We start from the raw sequence: 25,491 nt of genomic DNA, 5'->3' as shown, positions 1-25,491 counted from the left end.
CTCATTCATTTCCCTTGTGTCGTTCCCGCTGGCTTGACACACCTACGCTGCACACGTGGGTACGTCACTTCCGACAAATTGTCACACACCGCCCTCTGAAGTTTGAGTCCATGAAGTAGCGCTCCGGATTCTCATTGGCGGACAACACACGCTGGTCAAACACGGGGCGGTCGTGGTTCTGCCGCACCGAGGCACGCCCACCGAAGACGTGATTGGCCGTGTCGTGCTAAACCACACCCCTCGTAAAAAAAAATCCAACCCGTTTCCAACTTTTTTCCAACCCGAGAGCTATAATGAAACCCTCTGGGGCAAAAGAGAAATTCAATGTTTTACTCATGAATCGGGATTTTTTTCTCCAGAGGATCAACAAGAAAATGTACAGACGCCGGAGTCGACATGGACTGAAGTTCGTCGTATAGTTTCGATCCATCAGATAATCTCGAGGGGTAAGTCGAGAAACTTTGATGAAAATGTACACTTTGTTTTTTTTTATGAAATAGGAAACGACGGAAGAGTTCTCTATTTGAATGGAACAGTTGTAGCTCAACAAAGACCAAATTAGCAGGAAAAATGTTGTTTCTCAGATGGCCTCTATTTGGTAGAACAAGTGATGGACAATTGGGGGATTTAGTCGAAGACGCTCATGAATGTGGATACAGCATTCTCTACTGGTTGCCATTAGTCATAAATCCACTGTTAAAGCAAAATAAGTGATGCTATTTGTGTCTTTTGCTGGCTGGTGTTATATGAAATGAAATATACTGTTTTTGTGATTTAAATGTCTAAATATGTCTTTGACTTTACAGGAAACAGAAATCCACGAGCATAAATGAATTATAGTCGATTCAATTTAAAGTACCACAAACTATTTAAAGTTTCACCTTTTTTTTTTTTTTTTTTGTCAAAAAAAATGTAAAAACGCATCTTATAATAAATATGACCTCAGTGATAAGGACGCTTTACTTGCAGTTAAATCTAACAGCTCACTACTACACCATCAGCATCATGAAGCACGCAGGCAGCAGATTCTTGGCCCACTCTCTCTTTACACCGAGGCCGACTTTACAAAACAGGAAGTGAGACAGAGAGACAAAAAGAAACTCAGAGTCAGGGTTCAGGGGTCAAATGGCCTTCAGTGTTTTCCACTGGGCACATCCTTTCATCATCGCTGTGGAATGACGCTTGAAGAATAAAAGTGCATATGTCGTCCTCCATGATAGACAATTTACTAATATTCTCACAGGGATTTCATTAAATTCTCCAAAACAGGGACACGCAAGGAGGCGTGAATAAAGTCAACACAAAGGCACGATAACAATATCATATTTGTATCAGAAAAAAAAATAAAAGGCCTCATTCAACTAAAACCTGAACAATAAACTAGATTATGAAGAGCACGGTCTTCCATAACATTTCCAATAAAACTTAATTGAGCTTCTCAGTGAAAACGGAGTGAATCAGGGTAATATAAAGTGTTTTACAATACATTACAATACAATACCATTTTTATTTATTTTTTAAATAGATAGGCATCATGTAAGAACAGTTTCATTAACAATTCCTTAATTGGCATCCACATGCAATAAGTCATGTTTTAACATGACTTAGTGCATGTGGATGCCTTCCTGTTGTTTGGCTTTGTGGGATGAGAGCCCGCCCCCGTCCTCTTTGCCTTCAGTGTTTACCGCAGCAACAGAAATAAGCCCGTGGAAAGCTTTTATTTTTTGGGAACGGCCTCCCTCCACACACGTGTGGAGTCTTTTTGTGAGCAGGCCAGGCCGGTAATGATAGGTTATTATTTGGAGGAGCAGAAAAAAACATCTTCCTCCTCCTATATATCCTTCTCTGTCCCTCTCCTCTCATTTCCTCTCATCTCTCTCTCGCTCTCTATGTACGTTACATATATTTTAACGCCTGTTTTTCCTGTTTGTCTAAAAGCTATACGCCCATCGGTCCAGCTGGAGTCGAGCCCTGGAATATTTCAGGTGCTGGCTGGTGGCAAAACATCTGCACAAGAAGTCTATTCTAGATATGTTTGTTTTCGTCATTGGCCTTCCATCAGTAATTCAGATATGTGTCGTTGATTTCATGTTATTTAAAGAACAAATGCAACACTTCAATATTTTGACGTAAGCGTCAATCCTTCAGGGCTGTTTTCCGAGAAATGTTCTGGAGAAAAACAAGTAACACGACAGGAAGTTTTAGGTATGAAAAATTGTTAACGGGAGACACCCCAAGCGAATGGGTTGAAAAGAATAACTAATGGAAACCGCCATGAAACGTCCACAGTTGAGTACTGACAATTGTGTTTTTGGAAAATGTTTTTTTTTAAATGATTTGTCATTAAAGGATTTACAGAAATGTGAACATTGTATAAAGCCAGGTTCAGAATTCTTGTTTCATTTGTGTTGACATATTAGATTTTGGATGTCTCTTTCTATCATCACGTAAAATTAGAAAAATAATGTCAACAAACAGAAGAACTCTTCTTTCTTTTTTTACTTTGGTTTTTAGGAATGAGATTTTAAAATGTGAACTAACCCCTCTGTGAAAACCTAAAAAGAATATAGTGAGAACTGAAAAGTTTCAAGATTTCTGGCTGAGAAAAAACAAATTTCTTATCAGAAAACAGCCTTGAAAAAAATTAGATATAAGATATCACCATGAAACTTCCCCAGCTGATCACTTACATTAGAACAGTTATTTATTGTATGACAGCTTTTCTGGAATGTTATGTTTAAATATGCAAAATAATGGTGACTTTTGGTGAATTTAGGAGAAAAATCTCAAATCGGCAAAGTAGTCAAATAAATTCCCCCGCAGCTGATCTCAGGTCTCTCACTGCTGCCCGTCTTGTGTCTTCGCACAGGGTGGACCAGGCATGGCAGAGGGCGAGGAGGCCATGAGCCAGGAGGACTGGAAGGACAAGTGCGTGGTCCTGGAGGCGCTGCTCATGAAGTTCCGAGTGCAGATCATCAAGATCCGAGAGCTCACCGCCGACAAGGTGGGTCCGAGCGCCGCGCCGCGAACCTGTTGGATGGGAGGAAAGAGATGTACGGCTGCTCACGTGTTGGCCATCGCTCTATTAGTGCTAGTGGAACGGATCAAATCAAAATCAAATCTGAATGATGACAACGTCTACATTACGTCTCTCATTTAGATTACAATCATGTTACATGTACACAGCTACAGGGAACAATGCAGGGTTTAGTGTCTTGCTCAAGAGACACATGGACTAGGGCGGGGATTGAACCGCCAACCCCCCTGATTGACAGACGGACCTGCTAACCAATGACCCACAGTCTACTTCTTGTATACAGTCTATGACTGTACCTTAAAGCTACCTCAAGGAACTTTCCTTTTGTGTTGATTTTGACGGTCCCTGTGGACGAAAGTGTTTCCAAGGAGCAGACTCCCTTTTTACATTTTTTTTTTTTAAACTCTCATTTTACTGCTACGTGCAGTCCTGGTTTTGGTTCTCCCGTGCCTCCCCTTTTCCTCCAGCAATAGGGCCTGGGCCTCAAGCAGCGTGAGCTCTCCTCCTCCTCCCCGCTGGAGATTCCAACTGCAGGTCAAAGAGGGTGTAGTGAAGTCCACAAAACGTGGATACTACGCAGTGGCAACGCACTCCATTTCACGTCACACTTAGTGTGAATAGTATGTTACGATGTGTTTTTCTTTAACACAGCCCTCGTCTCCTTCCGAGATGCATTTAAGTCGGGGACCTCCTCAGTGACGGAGACGGGCTCGAGGACGGGAGGAGACCATCAGTATTTGAATGTAAAGCAACTTCTGCTGTGATTATTGGCAGCCTACCCCACATAGGAGACATTTGTAATGCGGAACCGGGCGCACTGCTTGTTTTGCGACCCCTGGTATGAATTAGTCCTGAATGAGATGACAACTTTGGGGATCCTGCACCAACGATGACGTCCACATTTTGAAAAGAAGATTGACCAACATGTCGTCCTCCGCCTCTCAAACAGGGAGTTGTGGCGGTGTGTCTGGCCGTCCCTCCCTGAACTGGGCCGGCCCAAACCACTCAGTGGCCTAGATCTGAAGCCGCTCTCCAGGGAGTTCTGATTAGAGCTCTAATGTAAACAGCAGTCTGACCACATGGCTCCGCCACGCACTGCATGATGGGACTGACCCAGCTCCAGTTGATTACAGAGTCAAAGTAAGCTCAGCCGGACAGCAAAACAAAACTCCCGTGGCGACTCGGGAGAACGATCGCCCCCCCGGTGGGTTTTTTTTTAGCGGCCCACATAGCGCACACGCGTGCTTTTTTTGTTCTTATCCGTCCTATTCGACAGCTTTAAATGTAGCTCTTGTTTATGGGGCTTTTCTACACAAAGTGTTCTACAGTTCAGCTCGGGCGTCACCGGAGTCATGTTGACTGTTAGTTTAGCAGCTTTGCGCTCAGTACCGTGTGCCAGTTGAAATGTCAGTCTCACGGTCGCTTGGGCTTCTGTACACTGTAACACGAGGCCTGCGAGTTTGTCGTAAAAAAAAAATCTGACGGAGAATAGCGTCATTCCTTTTCATTTCATCTTATCGAAACAACAAATCTTATTTTTAAGATCGATTCCTTTCCATTAATTGAAAAGGTTCCAAGATGCAGTTAAGCTGCATGGCAGAACTTTAGATGAAAAATAAATATCTGTGAATTCTCTAGTAAACCCCAAACTAGTTGCATCCTCTCAGAGATGATTGAAACGGACTGGCCAATATCAGACTTTTAGACACATATTGTCACGGATCGCAATGTTTTTTTTCCCCGCAGCCATCGGAATGTAACGCAGGGCTATTGAACTTGGTTTTGTCGTGGAGTGACCCGTCACTTTGTGCTCCCCGACCCTGCCGACGCTGTGAGCTCATCACGTTAACATGCCCTGCTGATGTGGGTCTTTTTTGTCTCCGCTGTGGCTCCCACCTCCTGAGCCAGGGCTTGTTGTTTTTTGAAAAGCATGCGTGGGGGCGCATGGACGTCGCCACAAAAATTGCTGAAGTCCAAGAAAGTCTGAGCGAGAGGCATTGTGGAAAAGATTGAGCCGCTCAAGGCAGGAAATACTTTTGTAAATATGTGTGTGTGTGTGTGTGTGTATGTGTGTGTGTGTGTGTGTGCTTGTGTGTGTTCCACGAGAACTGAGAATGCAAGTTGAAGCAGTCAGATATTCTGGGTGTGCACATGTATGCAAGAAGGTCAATTCAAAGTCCTTCATAAACAGTATTTCTTTTTTTTTTTACATAGAGTGAAAATGTGCACTGCGTGTGTGGATGCAGCTATTTTGGGAGGCTACACGTGTCACGACAGAGAGGCCGTGTGTGTGACATGTTTTGTCAGCCTAGCCCCTCCTTCCTTTCTACATAACACACTCGCCGGTGATTTTCATTCCATCTCCCTTAGAACCGCAGTGAGCCTCATCCCTATAAATAATGTATCATCTGCATATTGTATGAGGGGGGGGAATCTTTCAAAACGCCTGACAAAAATATATAGTTTCATTTTTTTTAAAGATTAAATAATTTCTTAAAACAGGTGGGCACTGTGAATTTTTTTTGCAAACGTTACCCAAAAAGGAGGAAGTGGTCCTGTGGTTGGTGCCCTGTGGAGTATTTGGAGCAGCGGGACGCGGCATACACCACTTTTAATAGAATTTGGTGACAATAAGTGAAAAAAAAAAGAAGGTAGGTATATTTATCCTTTGGGAACACCCATCAGACTACAACACACACACACACACACATATATATCCATACTGTACATACAGTAGACACACACCAAAAGTGTTGTGGAGTGGCATATTCAGGTTTGGGCCTCCATTCTGATTGATTCCACATTTGGAGAGAAGCAAAAACATCCTCCTATGTGGTAGGCGGGGCTTGCTGGCCATGTGGACCAATCGTGTTTCAGTCACAGTCAATATGAATGCCATTAAACACATTGAACCAGGGTGTGTGGGGTGGGGCAGAAATACAGAAAGATGTTAGGAGTTAACAGGCCAAACTAAAGTGAATGTGTAGTTTTCAATATTAATAAAAAGTGGCATAGAACATGAATTTTCTAACAGTTACAGACGTTTATTGGTATGTTTATTGGGGTAAGTATGTTTATATATACTGCTCTCTGATGTAGTTTAAATGAATTCAGTACTTTTCAAAACTTTAATACAGTGCGTGACCTTAGTGTCCACTTAAAATATGAAGATGTCCTGTATAAATCCGGTTAGGTTACGTTAAAACAGACAGAAATCGGTTTCTATTCATGGCCTATAAGATTACGATGTAAATGTAAGATGTACATCTGTAAGTCTTATATTAAGATGGAACGAACAAAACAAAAACAGAACATTTAGTCTAAAACTGGTGCTTGAACTAGAATGCGCAACGTACATACAGTGCAATTTATTAATAATTTTTGGTATTTATATATATGTTCAAGCCATATATATATATATATATATATATATATACGCTTTACGGCGTTGGTGAGCGCGTCCTCCTGAGAAACCCTGCGACTACATTCGGTGAAACCTCTTGGTATGAAGACCTGCAGGTCAGCAGTGCGACTCGCAGCGTCTACAGAGGGAGGCTTTGTGAGCTGGCTGCGGATGGAGGGATGGAGGGATGGAGGGATGAAGGTCGGCCACAGAGCGTCAGTTGTGGAATTCCAGGAATGGAAGCGAGGGAATAGACTACGCGGATGTGATAGAGCAGCGTTGGTAGGTTACATGGAGACTGAGAGGGTGAGGGTCACGTGTGTGTGCGTGTGTGTGTGTGTGTGTGTGTGTGCACCCAGGCCTTATTCATCCTATATGAAACATACAGAATGAGCAAAACATACACTAGCGGCACACATGGTCTGATACAAAGGAAAATATCATCATCATCATCATCATCATCAGACATGAGACTTTGAGTTTGTGTGTGCGCGTGTGCGTGTGCGTGTGTGTGTGTGTGTGTGTGTGTGTGTGTGTGTGCGTCGTCTGCAGCTCCAAAAAAAAAGCCCTCTAATTAATGTGCCATTCTCCGCCACATGCTATATCTGTTGAGACGTGGTTTGTGGAGGACCTATATTGAATATAGAATGTGCTCGTGTAATATGAACCGTCTCTACTGCGGCTTTTGATCGACACGGAAGTGGACTCAGCGTAGAGCGATTCAGATCAGGAGAATACCCAGAGTGCCTCATGTCATACCTTTTTCTTTTTTTTCCCTCTTCGTGAACAGGAGCTTTTAAACTCAGCTTTATCATCCGTCAAATACGTCGAGGTCGACCTCACGCTGTGGGTATAAAAAGGATAAATGTCTGTTTGCCGACTGGAGACGTTTCAATACGACTTGGGTTTTGAAGCTGTTGAGTACGACCTTTTTTTTCAGCACAGAAAGGTACATTGGGACACAGTATTCACCAAAACCACGTGTGAAGGATCTCCGGGCCAAGTGTGGACATGCAGCGACATTGGGGTCGACCGTGGCTCAGTGGTGAGCAGGGTCGTCCTTCAATCAGAGGATCGGAGGTTCGATCCCCACCTCCGCTAGCCCATGGGCAGGACACTTAACTCCAAAATTGCGTGTGTGAATGTCAGTTACTCCTGATGGACAGGTGGCACCTTAGCTCCTCCCATATGGGTGTGAATGGGTGAATGATGTTATGTAGTGCTTTGAGTGGTCGGGAGACTAGAAAAGCGCCCTACAAGTACATTTACCATTTACATAAACCCATATACCACATTGTCCGTAGAATTTTTTTTAAATCACAGTAAAGGCCTCACTTCCATTTTGATCCAGAGAACGCGGTGCAGTGGAAACACTGAGCCTCTCTGGTAGGGTGTGGCTTCATTTTTGGACCACGCTCTCCCGGTCTGGCGGACACGGGGGGGGAAAGCTGGAGCAGGGCCATGGCTGCACAGCTCCAGCTCAACACGTTGTACACTCGCAGTGTGGTCATTGAACGGAGCGGCAGCCACTTTTGTAAACCTGAGCGCGTTCTACAGCATTTAACAGAACCACCGTGTCGGCTGCAAGTCCCTTTCTACTTTTAAAACGTTGTACCAAGTCATAAGGAAATGCTGGGTGGAGGAACTCCCCCCCCCCCCCCCAAAAAGATGTATTCTTTAATCAACTTAAATTAAATTAAAATGTAATTAATTAATTACACAACCAATAATGGTATATATATATATACACACATACAATAATGGTATAAATATATATGTATACATATATATATATATATATATACCATTATTGTATGGTTGTGTAATTAATTCATTAATAACATTTTAATTTAATTTAAGTTGATTAAAGAATACATCTTTTTTTTACACAACCATACAACAATGGTATATATATATACCATTGTTGTATGGTTGTGGTATATATACAGTATATATATATATATATATAACCACACAACCATACATTATTATATGTTTTAGATTATATTTAACTGAATTTCTTTGGGTTTTAGCCAAACAAAATAAGACATTTAAACTTTAAATGTCTTATTTTGAAAGACTTTTGGTTTAAAAAAGTGATGGACATTTTATACATTTTATTGACCATGGCGATTAATCTGTAAAACTAATTGGCAGATTAGTCGATGATGAAAACAATCGTTGGTTGCAGCCCAATATTATTTTATACTGAAGTTTTAATGTCCATTCATTATTTTATCTTGATGTCTGTACTATTTATTATTTTTCCAATAAACAACAGTTCAGTGTTTCAATCTCTGTGCTCATTTGTTACATTTTGTTCTACAAGATGTTTGCCTGATGATGTGGCTTTCCACATGAAAGGATAATTATGATGGGGCATGTGTTGTCTTTAGCCCAACACTTTTGAGTTTTGGTATATTTCCCATTAGTTAATCCATCCGTCCATTTTCTTATTAATTTGTGTATTCATTGTTATTTAGCTACAGGTTTCGTTAATATGATTGATGACATAATTAGGAATTATTGTTATATGCTGCAGCTTAAAAAATACGGCATAATAAAAAATTTAAAAATCTACGCCATTCAATGCCATGTGATGAGATTCCCGCACATGTTGCCTCCATGAAGCCGCTGAGGTTTGAGAGACTTTTCCCGTGCTGATTCCGACACTTTGAGCCGAGGAATTCCAGCGGAATGCTGCTCAGGAAGTCGTCTCTCTCCTCGATTCCCTCTGGGCTTTTAGTCCATCCACGTGTGTGTGACCTTTTAAGTGCTGCTGCGGTTTTAACACACTCCTATCAGGTTCCACATGCTCGGCTCTGATCTGAGCACACAAAGAGACGGTTGTGCCTTCGCAGATTTGATGCCTACGTCATTATTGTAAAGCTGGTTAAAGGTGCTGTGCAGCACTTCCTTAACCTGCTGTAAAGTCTACAGTGTACAAATATATGAACCCACTAGAGTAGCTGAAATCACCATCAAATTGGTAGCTTGCACATTGACTCCTGGTTGTTTTTTTCATATCAGCATTCTTTACACACACATATTTGATTCCACTAATTTATAGCAGCTCAGAGAAATAATTAATTTCCTCTGCACCCTCCGTGTGCTTTTAATTTGCCATCGCAATTACACAATTCATACAATTCATATACTCATTCAATAAAAAAAATAATAGGCTATATAGCCTACTGCAGTGTATTCACTTGTAAATGAAGTCCATTCTTCTATCCTTCTGGACAAAAATCTCAGTAACTATGTAGTAAAAGTCGTAGTAGTAGAAGTGAAGAAAAAGAGCAACGGCAGAACAAGCATCAATCCGGCCCGCGGGCTCTCGAACACGTTGCACGCGTTGCTCACGTTGCTCACGTTGCTCACGTTGCTCACGTTACTCACGTTGCACACGTTGAACACGTTGCTCACGTTGCTCACGTTGCTCACGTTACTCACGTTGCACACGTTACTCACGTTGCACACGTTGAACACGTTGCTCACGTTACTCACGTTGCACACGTTGAACACGTTGCACACGTTGCTCACGTTGCTCACGTTGCTCACGTTGCACACGTTGCTCACGTTGCTCACGTTGCACACGTTGCTCACGTTGCTCACGTTGCACACGTTGCTCACGTTGCTCACGTTGCACACGTTGCTCACGTTGCTCACGTTGCACACGTTGCACACGTTGAACATGTTGCTCACGTTGCTCACGTTGCTCACGTTGCTCACGTTGCTCACGTTGCACACATCTTCATTGAGGCAGAGCTACTGTTGTAGTAAAATGTGGAGAATGAAAATAAGGTGAGATTAAACAAAATTAAAAATAAATATATATTGTGTTCTTCGTTTCCCAGATTCAACAATTGGAGACACAGGTGAACGATGCCGAAAAACGGGCCTTCACCGCTCACCAGCAGGTCAGGACCCAAACTCCAGTGTGTTCACTGTGTGTGTGTGTGTGTGTGTGTGTTTGCGTTATATTTGCAGCGTTGTACGTGTGATTTCCAGGTGCAGTGGACCGAGGAGAAGCTGAAGGCGCCCGAAAGTCAGTCGGGAGACTCGGAGGTGCGTCTGTTCCGGAGGTGCCAGGAGCTGCGTGTCCTGGTGCAGGAGAAGGAGAACGCCATCGCACAGCTGGAGCAGCAGCTGGAGGAGCAGGTAATTTCAGGAATTTCATCTAAGCCGGCAGGACGGCGAGGTGCAAAAAGAATGCAGAGGCAGACACAAAGACACACACACACACACACACACACACACACACACACACACACACACACACACACACACACACACAATGCATCAGAAATATTGTCACGCGACGTCCTCTCTCACCAGAAACAGAGCCGACTTCAGGACGCCAAAACAGTGGAGGAGAAAGCAGCGAAGATCAAGGAATGGGTGATGCTGAAGTTGTCAGAGGTATTACTAGATTATCAAGTTTTACAAACTTCTTCTATCGGATGGAAATGTGGCTCGAATGTGAGCTCGGCGGGGAGTTGGTGTCACCAGTGTCTCATTCCATGAATCTCTGGGCCCAGGACAGGGGCTTTTATTTTGAAACACGTTTCTCCTTCAGTTTGAGGTGGAGAACGCGGAGTTGAGAGAAGCCAACAAGCAGCAGGAGGCTCAGCTTGGGGAGTTGCAGAAACAAGTGCAGTGTGAGTTTCACTTTTTTAATTTTTATGTTATTATCATGAAAATAAAGTTCATTCTTTTTGTTTTTTGTTTGTTTGTTTGTCCGCAGCCTTGGAGCAGAAGTGCGGCGTCCCGTGCCGACCAGGTGAGGCCCGGCGCCTCAGCAGCCTGACATTCGGCTGCTTCCAGGTGAGGGGGAAGAGCCCCCAGGTGCTTACTGGACCAGCACCCTGCCAGAGGACCCTCAGCAACCACGGGGGGACGGAGGCCAGAGACACGAGCAGTAAGTCGCCACATATTCACAGCTTTGGATTTCGGAAACGGATTGTGGGCAAAACAGGATGCTGGAAAGTGACTCAGAATAATAATAATAATATTAATCATTTTAGCCATGAGGTCATATCCGTGTGAAGAAATGCAAAAGTTGTTTTTATATGACGTAAGAGTACGGAAGCACTGAGATACCATTCTAGTCAAATAGTTTTCTCTTCTGTGTTTATGATGAGGATATTATTTATGAAGTTCTGTACGTTTATTTTTTATGTCTGTGTAACGTTGAGAAAGAAAAAAAAAAAGGTTTTGGACGTTTTTTTTTTTTCTTCTTCTTTTCTTTTTCCTGTGTTTTCGAACAGGACTGATAGCATTCACGATTTCTCCAGTGAGTTTTAATTTCTCCGTGCACTTGAAACACAAGCTACATGCATCGTGAGTCAGCAAGTTATGTAAATTAAACTCACCTGGTGGGGGTACACGTCAGCCTCTTGTGGACAAACTGGGTATTACAACAACGAACAGAAAATGTATCCTCACAAACGTAGAAGAAGAAAAAAAACTTGTACACCTTTTGGATATATATTTTCATGTTTGCTTTGACAGAGAAGGGCAACAAGCAGACCGCCTCCTCAGGGACAAACGGTGACGTCCAGAGACCGGACCAGACTGGACTTCTGGAGGATGACAGTGCATCTGAAAGCCTGGATGAGAGTGTGCGCGGATCCGAGTCTCGTGGCGTCTCCTCCGTGCTTTCCAGTGCTGCGTCAGACGGAGAAGGAGGAGGAGGAGGAGGAGGAGGAGGAGGAGGTGGTGGTGGGGGTCAGGAGTTCAGCCGCCCCGGCAGTGAGACCTACCTGACTGCTTCGGACGACAGCAGCTCTCTGTTCGACGACGACATGCAGCGCTCCGAGCAGCCCGGCTTCAGCCTGCTGGGGTTACCAGAAGGGACGCTGGGAGGGTGTAAGGAGGAGGAGGAGGAGGAGGAGGAGGAGGAGGAGGAGGAGGAGGCACACAGGGCCAAGCTGGAGGTCCAAACTTCAGAGGAGCTCAACAAACGTTTCCAGTCCCAGAGACTCGACTCCTCATCCTCGTCGGGCGAAGCCACCACCCCCAGCCCCATCCTCACACCAGCCCTCACCCCTAAACGACCCAACCCGCCCCAGGACCCCAGAGATAACCCTGCCTCGCCCAAACAGCCCCGGATGCGGACCCCGACGAGCTCCGGCTCGACGAATGCGGCTCTGGCCAAGAGACACTTGAGCCAGCCCCCGGTCAGCACAGAGGCCGCGCACGGGCGAACGCGCAACGCCCTCAGCATGCTGCGCCCGCTCCGGCCACAGGAAACGGACCTCGATCAGGAGCAGCAGGTTGGCATGGAGACGGGCAGGGACGCGCCTCCTCTAGGCTCACGGACGGCGGGGCCTGCGTTTCCAGCCTCGCAAACCTCACCCGGTCCACCGGAATCCGGTCCGGAGATCTGTTTCGACATCTCAGCTCCCCCTACACCCCCGTTACACAGGCTGCCCTCGTGGGTAAGATCATCTAAACTGAGACCATCATGAGTCTAATTCTTAGCAACACGTTTTCCTCCATTATATAATTTCCTCGCCGTGAAATGGGCTATTTGCACGGCCCCAATTTGAAGAAACAGGCAATAGTACCATTGCAAAGTAATGTACTGTTGTGGATGGGGGCAGCAGCAAAACCTATTTTAGACCCCTAAGAAAAATCAATATCATTTACGTTTGTGCTTTATTTAGAATATTTGTACTCGTTTCATTTGCCTTTAAAACACACCAGACTCCATTGAAAAAAAGCCATCCGTAATTTGGCTTGTAGGACGTTTTCCAGGTCAGTTCATTTGTGTGACTTTGGTTTGTTAGAAATCATCTTCATCTTCGTCAGAAGATATCTTCCTAGAGAGTTCAGCAATCACTGTGTCTCTTTCCCCACAGGAGAGTCGCATCTATGCTGTGGCTAAATCGGGAATCCGGCTGTCTGAGACGTCCTGCAAGGACCCTGCTAGCAAAGGTGAGACGGGAAAGGGAGAGGAGGCCATCCTTCAACAGCACTAACTAACTGACCTGTGACCTGTGCGTTGCAGACCCCTCCCTCCAGTCCTCCTACCCCGCCTTTGTGATGTACACGTCCCTCGTCTATAAGAACATGACCGCTCCAGTCTACACCACTCTGAAGGGGGTAAGTACTGCTTACACGCCTCTACGAGCTTGCTGTTCTTTTTGTGTTGACCCCCCCCCCCCCCCCGTCGTCGTCTCGCAGAAAGCCACCCTGCTGAGCAGCAGCCCGTTCTCGGACGAGTCGTCCAGCTCCGAGGAGTCGTCCAGCTCGGGGGAGGAGGACGGCTCCCTCTGCAGCTCCCGCGCCTCCTCCAGCTCCCGCAAGGACGGAATCCCGCGCAGCCCCCCGCGCTCCCTCAAGAGAGGTACGGCACGTCCCAGGACGGTGAGGCTGAAAACGGAGGCCCGCGCTCCCTCGTCATCTTTGCTCTTCCTCCTCCTGCAGCTGTATCCATGTCCTCGATGACGTCAGAGAGCGACTACGCCATCCCCCCCGATGCCTACTCCACCGACACGGAGTGCTCTGAACCGGAGCAGAAGCTCCCAAAAACCTGCTCTTTGGCCGCCGACAACGGCAGGAGCGTGAGTCAGCAAGTGGACGTCCCTGAATGTTGTTCTTTGGGAGACCGGTTTGTTGTGAGACTCCAGTTCTGACGAGCGAAGTGCCTTAAACTTGCATTCTCTCAACCGGCCAGTGGGGGGCAACTTTTTGGATTGCCAAAAGAAGTCAGATTGTATAGAAGTCTATGAGAAAATGAGTCTTGATTTATTCCCTCAGTTTATGGTCTCAATCTCTAATTGTAAGTCATCTTCAATCGGCATGATCTTCATTTAGTAAATTATGGTCGGTAATTTACTTTTAGTTCCACCAGATCTATCCTTCAAAGTTTTATTTTATTAGATAGACATGCCCTATTCTGCATCTTCTTTTTTTTGTGCAATTTTTATAAAGAAACATTTCTCACAGATATTGTTTTATGTTAAATTCAAAATGTTGACTTAATAAAAAAGGCAACAAACAACGGTTGCTTTAAAATGTATTCCCTCATCTTGTGTCCATACAGATGTACCTTTCTTTATTTGCATTCTTATTTATGCTTGGTATTGTTTTGTTTTTTTACATATCACAGAACTACAGATAGTGTATTTTAGACATGACATAAAATAAAGTAATACGATGCCTCGTCTAGATGGTAAGAGGGGACACATCTGGATATTTGAGTGAGTCATGGGGACGTCGTACTACATAGAACTGAACCGCGTTGTGTCTTTGCAGGAACCAATGGAGAAGTCAGGCTACCTGTTAAAAATGGTGAAGACCTGGAAGAAAACTTGGAAGAGACGCTGGTTCGTCCTCAAAGACGGAGAGCTGCTCTACTACAACTCACCCGTGGGTTTCATAAACTTCAATGATAGTCACATAATTCGATGGGAACAACTTCTTATATCTTTCATATATTTGTGTCTTTTATATCTTTAGCATCTCGCTATTAAATGTTGTACAAGTGGTATTTATCTACCGTTGTGTTGACTGACTCTTTCTTCTCCTGCCACAGAGCGACGTGATCAGGAAACCTCAGGGTCAGATCGAGGTCAACGCTACCAGCAGCATTGCCCGTGAAGAGGGAAAACAAGTCCTGCAGGTATTTTCTTCTCCGTCGTTGTCCATCCTCGAATATCTACTCCCACAGAATTGACCCATCCTTCACAAAACCTTTTGGCTGGGTGTTTTGGCAGGTAGTGACAGGGAAGCGCGTCTACTACCTGAAAGCCGACTCCCCCAACCTGCTGGAGGAGTGGCTCCGGGTGCTGCAGAGCGTGCTCAGGGTGAAGGCCGCCAGTCCGCTCTTCACCCAGCCGGATATTCGCCCCGGCATGAAGGGATTGCTCGTCAAGGTCTGGCAACCTTCAAGTCTCATCTCAGGATACGACTTTCACAAACATTTCTCCATCGTCAGTGAACTGTGTCCTTGCTCCATGGCAGGTGAAGCACGGCTACTCCAAGCGGGTTTGGTGCGCTTTGATTGGCAAAACCTTGTACTATTTCCGCAGCGAGGAGGAGGATAAGGTGAGATTCAACATGGAGTTTGCATGTTGGAAGGACAGAACTGTCGCGAGCTGGTCGGGTTCATTTTTCTTGATGTTTGAGGTTCAAAAGATGTGCGTGCCCTCAGTTCCCCCTTGGTCAGATTAAGCTGTGGGAGGCCCGGATTGAGGAGGTGGACCGGTCGAGGGACTCCGGTGACGACCCAAAGGGGTGTGGGCGGGGCTTACAGGCGGCATCCTTCACCATCGCCGTCCATCCACAGGAGCAAGGGCCCACCTACCTGCTCATCGAGTCCCGCCACGAAAAGGTCATCTCGTATTTCTTCTTCTTTTTTTTCTTCCTTCATCGTTGCAATTCTTCTGCTCTGCACTCTCGTGTCGGGTCAAGGCAATGTCATTTATACAACCAATGCGAGGGATTTGACCATTTAGAACTGATCTAAGCTGACCTGATTCTGCTTCTCATAAGATCGTGAAAATGTGCCTCTCATATCTCTGATGTTACTGTGTTTGGCTCTGTAGGATGCGTGGCTCTACCATCTGTCTGTGGCAGCGGGCACCACCGTGGGCAAAGTCGGCACTGAGTTCGAACAACTGGTGGGAAAACTCTTCCAACTGGATGGAGATCCAAGTAAGTCATTTTTTGCAAATTCATTTCTTTTTTGTTGTTTCTTTTATTGGGTTTTGCTAACAGCCCATTTTGCAGCATAAAAAAAAAAGATAAGACTTCACAGCCTATCACAGCCTTGTGATAAAAAAAAAAAAAAAGATCCTGTGAATCATTATGATGAGTAGTATATTAATGACCTAATATCGCAAACTACTTACTTAAAATCTTAAAAGTATCTTAATATCTCAAAATAATGACTAATATCTCAAAGTATTGGCTTAGTATCGCAAAATAATGAAAAACCTTCGTTAAATAATCATCAGTATTATATTTTTAATTCAATTCAGTTTTTTTTGTATAGCCCAAAATTACAAATTTGCCTCAGAGATGTGGTGAAAAAGGTATTGGTAAAAGAAAATACTCCATATTGAGTTCAGGGTGTACATGCAGTAAGTCTTCTCCACTTATCTTCTGTTCGTTCATCTAAATATTTTCATACAACATTTATTTCCTTCTGCCTCTTGAATGGAGCACATTGTAATTCACTGATACGTTTGACATGTTCTCATTAGTACCTTTAGCTAGCAGTCTTTCTCTCTGTCTCTCAGACTCCCAGATCTGGACACATCCCATGTTGTGTTTCAGTAAGGAAGCCCTGTTGTCTCCTCTCACCACCCTGCCCTCACAAGCTCTGCAGACCGAGGCCGTTAAGCTCTTTAAGGTGCACACACACACACACACACACACACACACACACACACACCAAACATTGTTATGCTATATTTGTCCTCAGCCAAAGAGTGATATCTCCTCCTGCGTCTGTCTTTTCAAACTCTAACCCTCATCCCATCTTCAGACTTGTCAGCTTTTCATCAACGTGGCCATCGACGCTCCAGCCATCGACTACCACGTTTCGCTGGCCCAGAGTGCCTTGCAGGTGTGCCTGGCCCACCCCGAGCTTCAGAACGAGTTCTTCTGCCAGCTCATCAAGCAGACCCGGAGGAGGCAGCCGCACGGCCATCCGGGGCCCCTGCAGGTTTGCACATTCACCACACGGTGGCAGCCGTGGCTTGCGTTATCTACTGGAAAAAAACAAGATTTTTAATCTTCAGGGTTTTTAATAAGGGTTTTATTTATTTTTTTAAGTGCTTAGAAAAAAATCATAGATCCAAACAGTTACAAATAATTTCAGGCTATATAGCTCAAAAGAAAAAGACCATGGCTCTCCTGTAATCGCCCATAGCCTATACACAGATATACCAGTAACACCAGCAGAGGGCAGAAATGAAAGCACTACCTGTTTTTAAAAGATGACAAACAGGATTTCAAGAAAAACGGAATGAGTCACAATACAGTGGCTCCTTTGTGAGAACGTACATGAATGAGCTCAGTGTCTGATCAACAGGATCGAAACCAGCTACAACTGTTTCACAGCAAAACAAAAAATGCGACAAGGAGAAGCGTCCGTTTTCCCGTTGCACTGAGGCTCCCGGGGCGCTTCCTTTGCACATTCTCCGTCTCATATTTGTGACAGTTTGTTGTGACCCTGTGCGTCATTCTTCAGGGTTGGCAATTTCTAGCCCTGTGCGTCGGACTGTTTCTGCCTCAGCATCCGTTCCTCTGGCTGCTCCAGGTTCACCTCAAAAGACACGGAGACTCCAGGTGAGAAAACACCCAGGGGGGGGGCCCCCCGAACCTTGAGCACGCAAGCATGACCTTTTGCAAGCACCACGTAGAAGCACCGCCAAAAAAAACCCCCAAAAAACACGATCAAGTCTGGAAATCTTGTTTGTGCTTAATTAATGTCCCCGTTATTTTCTCATTAGTCCATTTTTATCTCAAAACATTTCAAGATTTAATTCCAGCACGCCTGGAACAACATGACCAACTCCATCGATGAGCTAACAAATTGTCAGTTTATATTCTGTCGGTTGACTAAAATGTATTATTCTGTTCTGGGCTTGGGTGTCTTACATACTATACTGAGATAATACTGACATGGCATTATTATGGAGCCGCCTTTTTACAGCCAGTTAGTAAATCATGCTATATTAACATCTGTGGTAGCTTCCCTCCAGGGATATAGTGAAGGATAAATCAACTTTAACCCAGTTTATATGCCTCTGGTATATGCAGTTAGTTCTTTATGTACAATAACCATTGTTATAACTTAAATTACATCCAAATAAAGGGGCACTCCACCGATTATACACATATGAACACATTCAGTTCACTCATCACAAGGACGGCTACTCGGGTTCTATATATACCGGGGTCAAAGTATAATGTCCTCTATATAATAATGTCAGATGTCCAGAGCGGAGGAGATTTGTTAACATGTATAAGAAGTGGACATCGTCACCGTGACATCAGCCATTTGTTTGTGGACGGCGTTTCGAAGCCATCTTGTTTTTGGCCGCCACCGTTTTGGCTTTTTGCAACTCGAAGGGACACGAGAGGGAGGAACTAAATGCAACCGAATGCTGATTAAGACGTTTTTAGGCGACCAAAACGGTACAATTAACTTTCATGAACTGAAAATACACTGCAAAATGGTTACATTGCTAAGACGACTGGACAACGCCGTGGTCATGACCTGCCAACCACAAGTATTGCCCTGAACTTAACCTGCTTTATGATCTATTTCACTCTAACTGGACCATCATTTACTAAATGAACATCATAGATTAGCACTAATCTCCAAACATGTATCATATGGGGATTACTAACTGGATTGATCATAATTATTCAGTGAACATTGTTCAGATTAACAGTGTGTAATGGTCTTTGATGTGCGCCCCACCTCTAAACCACTGTATCCTCAGGACGGAGGGGGGTAAGTATGCCATCTACTGCCAGCGCTCCATGGAGCGGACCCAGCAGAAGGGCGAGAGGCAGGGCAGGCCGTCCCGCATGGAGATCCTGTCCATCCTACTGAGGAATCCTTATCATCACTCCCTGCCATTCAGCGTCCCTGTCCACTTCCTCAATAACACCTACCAGGTAAATACACTGGAAGGTAAAAAATAATAATAATAATGGACTGGTGGCCTGTCCAGGGTGTCCCCTGCCTTCGCCCTATGTCAGCTGGGATAGGCTCCAGCGCCCCCGCGACCCTAATGAGGATAAGCGGTATTGAAAATGGATGGATGGATGGATAATAATAATAATAATAATAATAATAAGAGCAGTGGCTCCTTCAAAGCTAGTTCAGTTTGGGTCTTGCTGCTTCAGTCTCACACCAGAGCCTCAACGCAGTCAGGCACAGTTGACACATAATCGATCCACTGTAAAGAGTCGGTGTATGTTTAACGTGCGCGTATATCACTCGTGCGCCCATGCTTCATATTCCCTTTACCACTATCCCACCTGTACGCTCCAGTCAAGGTTTCTCTTGAGGGAGCGTTTGTTTTTGTCACCTCTCTCAGTGTATACCTGCTGGAAGTAACGACATCACGGCCTAGATGCCTATCAGCTCTGGACTGATGTAAATCTGCGGAAAATATTGCTCCATGATTGCCATGAAATGTAGTAGTAGTCCCTCAGGATGAATTGTTTTTATGCTGTTGATCCCTAAACAGCTCTTCCAATGCCATCATTAGTCCTTTACCTGTAATACTTTGGCCTCTAAACCTCCTAAGATTCCCATTAGCCTCAGCTGTACGTTGTGTTTGGTGTAGCGCACGTTAGCGTTAGGGCCGCCCCTCTGAGTCCTTTAGTTGATTAATTGACTCGTGTTAGTCGACTGAGATCTTTAGTTCGATTAGTCGTTTTTTATGCTTTTTCATCCTGAATGACTTATTTAAAAGAAACTTATATGTAAATATATGGTAAACACACACATCAACGTGATGCTTCATTGTAAAGTTTTATAGATATGTTGAATAAACGAACGATTAGTTTTCCAAATGGTTAAAATGGTTAACATGTTAGCATGCTAATGTTAGCATGTTGATGTTAGCGTTTAGCTTAAAGTACAGATGTGGTGAGGTAAAAAATAAATAAAAATGGAGCTTTTAAAAATGGCCATTTGTCATAAATTGCATTGCATTCCCACAGGTGGTGAGCTTCGATGCTTCGACCACAGTGGACGAGTTCCAGTGTCGCCTAAACCAGGACACCGGCATAAGGAAGACGGGGTTATCTGGTTTCAGCTTGTACACCGATGACCCCACCGGACGAGAGCTGGAGCACTGCCTCCAAGGAGGCATCAAGGTGCACCTTCTATTCATGCAAGGCTTACTTAAAAAAGAAAAAAAGACTGTGTTCTGTTTCCTGACACTTTACGCAAAATCTGTCGTCTTTGTACCGACCGCAGATTTGTGACATCATCTCCAAATGGGAGCAGGCCTCGAAGGAGCAGCACACTGGCAAGTCTGAAAACACCAGGACGGTCCGCCTCACCTACAAGAACAGGTGGAGAAGGACTTAGCCGTTTCCCAACCTTCATCCTCTCCTTCTCTTTGCCTCTTTTTCATTTTTTTTTTTTTTTACGACCTCTGTCTCCGTCCGCAGGCTGTATTTCTCTCTCCAAGTCAGGGGGGAGTCAGAGAGGGAGAGGTTGCTGCTGGCTTATCAGACGAATGAGGCCATCGTCGCGGGACACTTCCCTGTCAACAAGGAGCTGGCTCTGGAGATGGCTGCCCTGCTGGCCCAGGTCTGAAAGTGACTTTTTTTCTTTGCTATTATTGACCTATTATTGTTTGTTAGACAAAGACCCCATCTGGAAAAAACAAAGAACACAGTTACTGTGTCTGTGTTCAGGTCGAGTTTGGAGACTTTGAGCGTCCCTTCTCTGCCCCTGGACCCGCCCAGACCAAGTCTAACCTAACCCTGAAGCAGGTCCTGGACAGACTCTACCCTAAACATTACCGCAGGACCACGTCTGAGGAGCAGCTCAGGTACCAGAACACACTGAAGACTGGCTCCTGCTTCCATGTGTGTGCGTGTGTGTGTGTGTGTGTGTATCTCTCTTTCTAGATGGCGATTTAAATGTGATGTTGTCTGTAAACTCAGTTATAACGTCATCACTGTCATAAAGTGTAGGTTTCCATCACAGGAAGTCGTTTCGTTGGCAGTTAACCCTTTCATTTCCTGTCGTACTTCTGATCACACAGTAACTCTAATCAGTTTTTCCATCATTCAAACGAATCCAGTCTGATCAGAAAGTAGTACAAATTATACTCTGAAGTTTCAAATTTCAAAATGAACACAGTTGCATAATGTACTGTAGCAATAAAATGCGCCCCCCCCCCCCCCCCCCCCCCCCCCCCCCTTAATCTTAGGGAACTGCTGCAGCGCCTCTCCGCCCGCTGGGCCTCCCTCAGGGGTCGAAGTTCCTCCGAGTGTGTGAGGATCTACCTGACCGTTGCCAGGAAGTGGCCTTTCTTTGGTGCCAAATTATTTGAAGCAGAGGTAAACGTGTGTGTGTGTGTGTGTGTGTGTGTGTGTGTGTGCGCGTGTGTGTGTGCGTCTGTGTGCTCAATAGCTTTATAGAGCCCATAGTGCGGGCGCACTAGCATTTCCTTTAACCCCGCCTCGGGGTCATTCACATGGGCTCGTCTGTTAGTTAATTTGACAACTTTTTGACCTCATGATTTAAACAATATTCATGTCTTCTTCACCCACAGAGGTACAGAGGTACATATTAAGCTGTATATTAAGTAGTACGAAACCTCCTCTGTCGCAGTCCCCGCTACAATGGGTGTCTCCAGGATCACATTCTCTCGTGATGACTCACGCATATTTTACTCACACGGTTGAAAACACCACTGTATCGGACGGCAATTAGCCGCTGACACAGCGTAATTAGCCGCTGACACAGTGTCGCCAAAAACAGTTGGTACTGTGCTCGTGCACGGGGTTTCCATCTTTGTTTTCGGGTCGCTGACAAAAACACACCGTGACGCCGCAGCGGCGACTGGGCTGAGTTCACAGCGGGAGGATTCAATGTCAGTCATTGTTGTGCTCGTCGATTGTTTGGTCCGCTAACGTTCATGCAGCATACAGTGCATCCGCTTCACGTGTCACCCACAAGAACAGTGACATTATAATATGATTGTGTAGCATACTGCTCTCAATTTATCATATTGTAGTATGTTAAGAAATGTAACTAGGGATTGATCTCTCTCTCTCTCTCTCTCTCTCTCTGTTTTTTTTCCAGACCATCACTCCCTCTCCAGAGCATGGTGCACGCGTTTGGCTGGCTGTGCACGAAGATGGTGTCAGCGTTCTGGAGCACAACTCTGTCGTAAGCATCTCTGGTGTCAGATCATGCCCGCAACTAAAAACACATCCTTTTTTTCGACTATACCTTGAATAGGGAAGGTAGCGCCGTAGTAGCACTTTAGTAGCACTTTAGTAGCACTTAAATGGCTCTTACTGATAGCACTTTGTAGTTTAACTTTATTGAAGAAATTGTATTTTCTCAATTCTTGTTGTTCTGATTTTGTACTCATGGTTGAATGCGCGTATTGTAAGTCGCTTTGGATAAAAGCCTCAGCTAAATGACATGTAATGTAATGTAACTGTCCACGTGTTGATTGCCTGATACCGTTACTGAGAACAGAGGTCATATTAATATAGCATAAGTCACGCAAACAGTGTGAATTTAGTTTCCATGTTTGTGCTCTACGCTCTTCATTAGAGTCTTGTCAAATGTCTGTGGATCTGTGTGTTCAGAAGCCGCTGGCTTCCCACTCATTCAAGAACCTGATGACGTTCGGGGGCTGCAAGCAGGACTTCATGCTGGTCGTCGGACAGAACATCGGCGGCAAGGACGAACCCACAGAGAAACACCTGTTTGCAACCGACGCCTCCAAGGTTAGTGACAGGTGGACCGGTTTTCAGCGAAACATAAATACGTTAAAATATAACACAATATTACAAACACGCCCATCGGCCTTGTGCCAGTGACCGTCGCTTGCCGAGTCAATGTTCCTGCTGAATGTGGGCGGTGCCAAGTGGGGGAAGGCTCCTCCGGTTGCAAAAAGAAGTCTGATTGTATAGAAGTCGATGAGAAAATGACTCTACTTCTCATTTATTCCCTCAGTAAACATTGTAAACATGGGTTTAATGGTCTCAGTCTCTCCTTGCGAGTCTTCTTCGATACAGCGTGAAGTTCATTTAGTAAATTATGCTCCATTTAGAGTCAAACAGACCATAAAGCAGAGTATGCTTTAGGGCAGATTGACTGTAATTGACCAGTCGCTGCCGCTACCGGAGCCATCGTATCCGGTGTCACAACATCATTCCTCCACATTCTAAATATGGTGACTTCCGTTCATCTGTTGCAAAATATCCAAGATATTTGCCGAACCACAGTGGCACCGCCCACATTCAGCACGAACATCGCTTCATTGGCCCGCACACCTCCTTCCTAACACACAGCGTGCGAATGGACTCGAGCAAAGATAGCACAGAATATTGTCCCGTCATACAAATAAGTTGCTCTCTGTGCAATAGACAGTCATATAGATGTTCTTTCTTTTCAACATTGGTCAGGAGATTGTGTGTGCATTGAATGGAGTAAACTGTATATAAATATTGCAATACAGAGAGACGATACCAGTGTTGCCACGGTCTCAATCCCCGCTGTGTCATCTCCTCCTATGATAGATGGTGACTTAACAGTCATTTTTTCAAATTAAAAATGGTCTTTCCTGCCATGATTATACTGAAAACAAACCACGTTAGGGATGTCTTAGCGAAGTCACAGGCTCCCCATCCCTTCTCTCGTTGTGTTTCGTCAACAGATAAGGGAGATCACCCTTCTCGTCTCCAGTTACGTCAATAGTGCCCATCAGCAGAAGGCCGCCGCCCACCACCTCTCAGCACCGGCTCTGATGGTGGCGCATCCCATCAGTCTGAAGAGCAGAGGGCTGAGGAGCAAATCCCCGCCAGCGCTGGGACGCCCCAGCAAGACCCCCACGCTGCTGTGACGGCATGGAAACTCAAACTCCGGGAAATCTGACATCTCCTGGAAAGACACTATTTATTGAAAGACTGAGCGAGTGTATTCATGTCCCACTAATATCTCATTAATCTATATCTATTTGTAGAGATGCTCTTTGAAGTTCAAATTTTAGTTTTCCCCTTTCTTAAAAAAAAAAGAAAAAAAAAGGGAACGCACGGTCATGCACAATGTAGAAGGGGCGAAGATGACACTTTGTTAAGGAATAATTAAGATGTTGTGTGTCCTCCTGTAGCAACACAAAAAGCCCCGCGGTGTTTCTTTGTCGTGTCATGAAGGATACGGATCGAGAGGCATGGCCGCAGCTGAAGAGCGCTCGAGAAGTGCAGTGAAAAAACGCTCGCGTCTTGCACAATGGACGTAGAGACCGGGGGTTGTAAGAGGCCACCAAGTTGGACCCCAGGTGCTCTTTAGTTACTGAATAGCCAGGAGAGCGGCGCAACTTCAATCATGCACAGAAATACCGGAAGTCTTTTTTTCCTGGCGGACTGAGACCCAGCGAGAAGACGCTCCGCTCTGAGTTCCACATGAAGGAAGGCAGTAAGAGGAAGTGACAGAAGTAGAGGTGGGCATAATGTGAAGTCTTAAAGAACAGGATCAGATGCAGTAATCTAGGTTAATCGAAGGTCGAACTGGAAGAACGGGCCTTTTTTTCGCTTTTTTAAGGTACTTTGTTTAGAAGGGTGATATCTCCTCCCGGTATTTTCTCCAGCCTGCGAGGTGTTATATTTGTTATGAATTGGAATAAGTCTTATAATTATAGTCCACTGCTCAAATAAACTACAGGAACAAGGCTGCTAGTTTCAGGGTAAAATATATATCAAATGAAAGCAATCCATGGCCGTTGGCAGCAGCCCAACTCCTTGGAAACCACAAGTCGGACGCTCCTATTCTCCTACTTCCCACAGTCTCTTCCCTTGCCCCCCCCCCCCCCCCCACACAAACTGCCGTTCTGGCCTCGTCATTGGCGAGGATGGGACTGACGCGTTGATACCTGCAGCAGGTGCCTGACACGCCTCATTCCTGCAGTCTTTCACAGGAGAGGGGGGGAGGACATACAATACCCAAACCTGTCTGAACTAGTTAGACGTGCCTTTGTCTCTGTGTTGCTGTGGAGACAAGTGTGTGTGTGTAGGGGTGGGGGTGGGGGGGAACTGGGTGAGGCTAGAGAGCCTAGACATGTTGACAAATGATTAACTGGCTAATAGAAGTGGCTGATCGAAACTGTAAATGGAGAAGAATGAAACAGGAAGTCTAAATCACATGTGTACACTTTCCAAGTAAAGTTTAACATGTTACGTTCGCGTCCATTTTGTCCCTGCGATGCCTTTGTGTCACTTGGGGAAAAACAAAAAAACAAGACCTCCAGTGGGGCTTAACTTTGACAACGGGTTTTAAATGGGGACAAGGTGACAGACAGAAAACCCCAATGTC

The 25,491-nt window shown here is 45.0% G+C and overlaps 1 protein-coding gene across 1 annotated transcript; it reads left to right on the top strand.

The window, feature by feature from the left end:
• Nucleotides 1-172: 172 nt before the first annotated feature.
• plekhh2 (pleckstrin homology domain containing, family H (with MyTH4 domain) member 2) lies at nt 173-25,155 on the top strand. Its single transcript, XM_034552858.1, has 30 exons — nt 173-446; nt 2,870-3,004; nt 10,298-10,360; nt 10,452-10,601; nt 10,779-10,862; nt 11,020-11,101; nt 11,188-11,361; nt 11,955-12,883; nt 13,307-13,382; nt 13,456-13,550; nt 13,632-13,794; nt 13,875-14,011; nt 14,706-14,819; nt 14,986-15,072; nt 15,167-15,325; nt 15,414-15,497; nt 15,604-15,783; nt 15,998-16,106; nt 16,694-16,806; nt 16,942-17,121; nt 17,650-17,747; nt 18,911-19,088; nt 20,145-20,300; nt 20,404-20,501; nt 20,601-20,742; nt 20,850-20,986; nt 21,371-21,500; nt 22,249-22,335; nt 22,767-22,907; nt 23,840-25,155. Exons 2-30 carry the CDS (start codon nt 2,882-2,884, stop codon nt 24,023-24,025), a joined length of 4,455 nt encoding a protein of 1,484 aa, XP_034408749.1. The 5' UTR covers nt 173-446; nt 2,870-2,881; the 3' UTR covers nt 24,026-25,155.
• The last annotated feature ends 336 nt before the right edge of the window (nt 25,156-25,491 follow it).

The sequence above is a fragment of the Cyclopterus lumpus genome, chromosome 15, assembly GCF_009769545.1.
Source record: "Cyclopterus lumpus isolate fCycLum1 chromosome 15, fCycLum1.pri, whole genome shotgun sequence".
Lineage (NCBI taxonomy): Eukaryota > Metazoa > Chordata > Actinopteri > Perciformes > Cyclopteridae > Cyclopterus > Cyclopterus lumpus.
The sequence above is the reverse complement of the archived record's forward strand: the minus strand, read 5'-3'. Positions and strand labels throughout refer to the sequence as shown.